At 36.4% G+C, this 4,276-nt stretch overlaps 1 protein-coding gene across 1 annotated transcript; it reads right to left on the bottom strand.

Moving 5' to 3' along the window:
* On the bottom strand, positions 704-2,267 carry LOC107627190 (protein FAR1-RELATED SEQUENCE 6-like). Its single transcript, XM_016330043.1, has 3 exons — positions 2,053-2,267; positions 1,804-1,903; positions 704-1,123 (listed from the first exon to the last, which is right to left on the bottom strand). Exons 1-3 carry the CDS (start codon positions 2,265-2,267, stop codon positions 704-706), a joined length of 735 nt encoding a protein of 244 aa, XP_016185529.1.

Raw genomic sequence — 4,276 nt, 5'->3', positions numbered from 1 at the left:
AGAAAAATCAATTAGATAAGAACTTGAGATGTCGGTTGACTAAAACAATGACAAAAAATTTGTTCTTGTAAAATTTGAGCCTGGCCACGCGTCTGCTACATCTTGCTAGATCCCCCTTGACCGAATATGCAAAACATACATGCATAACAAGAAAACAGGAAGAAGAGTAAATAAGTAGTCTAGCATAACAACAATGAAGGATCATCGGAAATAAAAAAAATTGTCACAATAATAACCACAGCACGGGCAGCGCCTTATTTCAAGTTTCTCACAACAAGTATTAGACGCTTTCAAGATGAATAATCTATTAAAGAGGTTTAACAATTAAAATACATTGCAGTGCCACAAATATCGTTGAGTCACCATAAGTGTATTCATCTGCTCAGTAACCCATCTGTATGGTCGATTCTAAAATACTAATCCCAAACTAATTGAGATTGATGCATCGAAACACACCGTGACGGCTATGTTACCATATTCTTGGTCGGCTATGACCTCCACGAATGACTCCACTACGATGTTGTTGCAGGGACCACCGAAATTGCCTTGGTCGTGACCACACTAGAAGACAATTAAACTTATCATTCAATTACTATTATAGCCAAAACATGGAAGTAACTGAGCAATAAACTTCAACGATAACTTACCTGCTTGACGTCCATCACAGATATATTTTTCGTTGCTTCTTGACATTTTTACTCCCCTAATTGTTAGAATTAGATTCCACATGCGTCTTTAGCGAATGCTTATTGCATTTTTCAAATTCACATTCAAAAGTCAAAATCTTTCTAGCCTTTGAGGGGCGGCCCTTCTGTTTAAGCCTCTTGGGACCATGGATGATGAGATTGGCATCAGTTTCAACTCTACCACACTCGCTTACTCCTTTTCCACCACAATTAAAGGATGCACCACAGTCGCTGCAAAGAATGTTTTGGGAAAGGCCAACACAGAACTCCTTGAGCAAGTTGTGCAGGAGGTCGTTGTACTGCTCAGAGTGTAGAACTACTTTCACAACCTTGCTGAAATGGTCCCGAAGACGATCATAATGCTTTACGTACGGCAGTCTATGGTCTACCATGTAGCAACTCGTGATGGTGGAATGCCCTCTGAAAATTCTCTTGCTCTACTTCAAAAGCAAATATCGATTAGGGACAGTCGAAACTCTCTCCCGTTGAAGCACAGCCAGTGTATGATAGCATAAAATGCCTTTGAACTCAAATAGCAGGCAGTTACACCATACATAACCTCCTTCCCTCTTGAACATTGACTCGGTTCCTGACTTCTTGTCATCGACATACTATCTATCTTCACATCATGGACTACCTTATGGACTTGGTTATTATCTTCATCCCGGATCAACGAGACAATGCAGTTCATCTTCTCTCAAAATTCACGCTACACCTTCTGAAAGATGTCATTGGTGTATTCGGACTAAAACTGCACTTCAATCTTGCTGTTGGAGCAGCATGGCTTAACCTTGTTCAGAGAGTCAAACTTTTTAGCGGCCTCCTTTTTCACCCTAAATATTAGAGCATTGTTGTATTGGCTTAAATATTTGGCCATGGTTGTTTGTGGGTTCAAATACTTGTCGAACAAAAAATGGAAACTCTCGCTTCTTTGCATAGATGATATTCCAGCCCAAAAATCACCCTTTAGATACACTGTAACCTAGTATCTGCGATCATTTCACAGCCCTTGGAACCAATTGTTATCCTCGAGACAGTAGGCGTTCACAAAACCTATCCATTTGTCTTTAAACTCCTCTATAGTCAAACTTCGGTGGACAACTTTACTCATTGTAACCTGAATTTCTTTATAGCAACCATATCCTTTCAACTTCTCACGAACCTTCTTCATTAAATGCCACAAGCACCACCTATGCCTAATATGTCGCAAGGCCTTCCTAATAGTAGCTTGCATAGAGGGATATTAGTTAGTAACAATAGCTGCTGGCGGCCTTTTGGACATATAGTTCACCTGGGAATTAAATAACTACACAAATGAAGCCTATTTTCGGAGTTAAGTAACCAACATCCAAGAAGTACAAATTGCCTGTTATAGTTCACTTTGACAAAGGCAGCAAATGGCATGTCATACTTGTTTGTTAGGTATGTCGTATCAAAGCTAACAACATCCCCAAAGTACTCATATGAGGCAATCCTCCGAAGATCAGCAAAAAGAATCCGAATAATTTGACATTCTTTATTGTAATCAACATCATAGTAAAAACGGTTGTCTCGCTCCTTCATCCGTTTGAAATAGTCCATCACCACTTTACCATCGCCTCCTTTCCCAATTTACCTCATATCCAAATCAATGAAATTTCTCACATCTAGCCCGCCGACATAGTTAAGTAGCTTCTAAAATGTTTTAGACACTCAAATATCGGCTTGAGAATTAATTTGGCAAGTTCTTTTAACCTGGATAGAAATAACCTTATTTCTCCTCAATAACCTCAAATTAGTATAGTTGTCCTCCCGGTTGCAGACAAGCATAACATAGTATACAACTCCATTGGCATTATTTTTCAAACTACTATTCCTCTAGTCAAAGCCAATTCTTCTTGCGTAGGTGTTGTAGAATTCAATTACTGCATCCAGAGACTCAAATTCCATGCTAACAACAGAAATATCATCACCAATATCTGATTCCAGGACGGTATCTCAATTGATAACACACTTCAAAAACTTCCCTAGAAGAAAATCACAAAGGAGTCGACAAAGTTAACATTTAAGAATAAATGCCTAAACCAACAACATAAACAGAATCAAACAAAATGCATGAAATCAAATAAATACACTTAAATACAACCAAAAGAACTTAAGTGGAAAACCAAATGACTACTTTGCAAAATAACCATTTTCTGGTCCAGATGATAACCGAAAAACTCTGCCTCCAAACTAACCAATGATAAATAACTGAAAAAGTATTTTAAAGCCACTATATTGGTTGCAACTACCCTAACTAATTTCCATAAGTCACTTCTTAATTGGTTTAATTTAATATTGAAACTTAAAATATAAGTCTAATATTTTAACACAGGCCATGTGACATCAGTCTGATCTCACACATGGGCCATGTCACAATCCTCTTCTATTTGATCTCTCACACAAGGCATGTAACAGCACTCTATCCTATCCCAAGGGCCACGTGACAGTCATCTAATCTTTCGCATGGAATGTGTAAAAGCGAGCCGCTTTCTCATAGGATTGTGTGACAAACATCTGACTTCTCGCACAAGCTGTGTCAAATAGAATCGCTTTCTCACATGGCTCGTGTGAAAGCCCACGAAACCCCCTGGGTGTCCAGTCTAACAGAATTAACATCAAACATGAATTATGAATTAAATTGATGAAATCCTAAATTAACACGAATTAAATGGATGAAAACAAAAAATTGGCTGGGTAACACTACCCCGTGTTCCCCCACCAAACTTCATTAACAATTGATCTCAAACTCCGAAATCGTCAAAATCACAAGTATTGATATAATCATCCAATCAAATCTTAAATATCAAAATTGAGTTCAGCCAAGTAAAACGACAAATAGCATAAAATAGCAGAGGGTTGAAGGCTACCTCAAACGCAGTAATGTAATAGTCATGGGAGTTAACTATCACACCCGATTTCGTTGTGGCACCACGATTTTGTTGTGGCGCTGCGATTTCGTTGTGGCATTGAGGAGGATAAACAATGCACATACATGAGATTTTTGTATAAAAGGAAAAAAGCGAATTATATTCTTTGGGAATAAATCAAATAGATAGAATTTAAGTTTTGGGGGAAAACGAGTGAAGAGAGAGGTGAGAGATATCAGATGTGAGCCGCACATCAGAATGGAAAATACGGGAAGGATAATTCGGTAAAACCACAGTCATGATCAACTACATATTCTGTTGGTGAAATTGCACATCTCTTATCTAAAATATAACATTTGGGTAGCAACTGAAATTTAATTACCAAAATAAAAGTTATATATAATGTCATATCATAATCAAATAAGTGTTTAATCAAATAATTTAATATTTATATAATATGACAAAATAAATTAAAATTTGAGCTTAATCATAGTAAGAGCTCAAGTTTAAATTTTCATAAATCTTTTTTTCTGTCAAAGTGAATTATGCAATAAAAAATATTCATAAAGGCATTATTAATGTTCAAATAATAGAAATAAGATCATACTAATTATATTTATACAATAATCTAAAATTATAAAATTAAATATTCATCATATATATCAAAGTAAAAAATAATTTATTTATGAATAAAAAACT

Source organism: Arachis ipaensis, chromosome B02 (genome assembly GCF_000816755.2).
Source record: "Arachis ipaensis cultivar K30076 chromosome B02, Araip1.1, whole genome shotgun sequence".
NCBI classification, from domain to species: Eukaryota; Viridiplantae; Streptophyta; class Magnoliopsida; order Fabales; family Fabaceae; genus Arachis; species Arachis ipaensis.
This window is presented reverse-complemented; position numbering and strand designations above follow the sequence as displayed.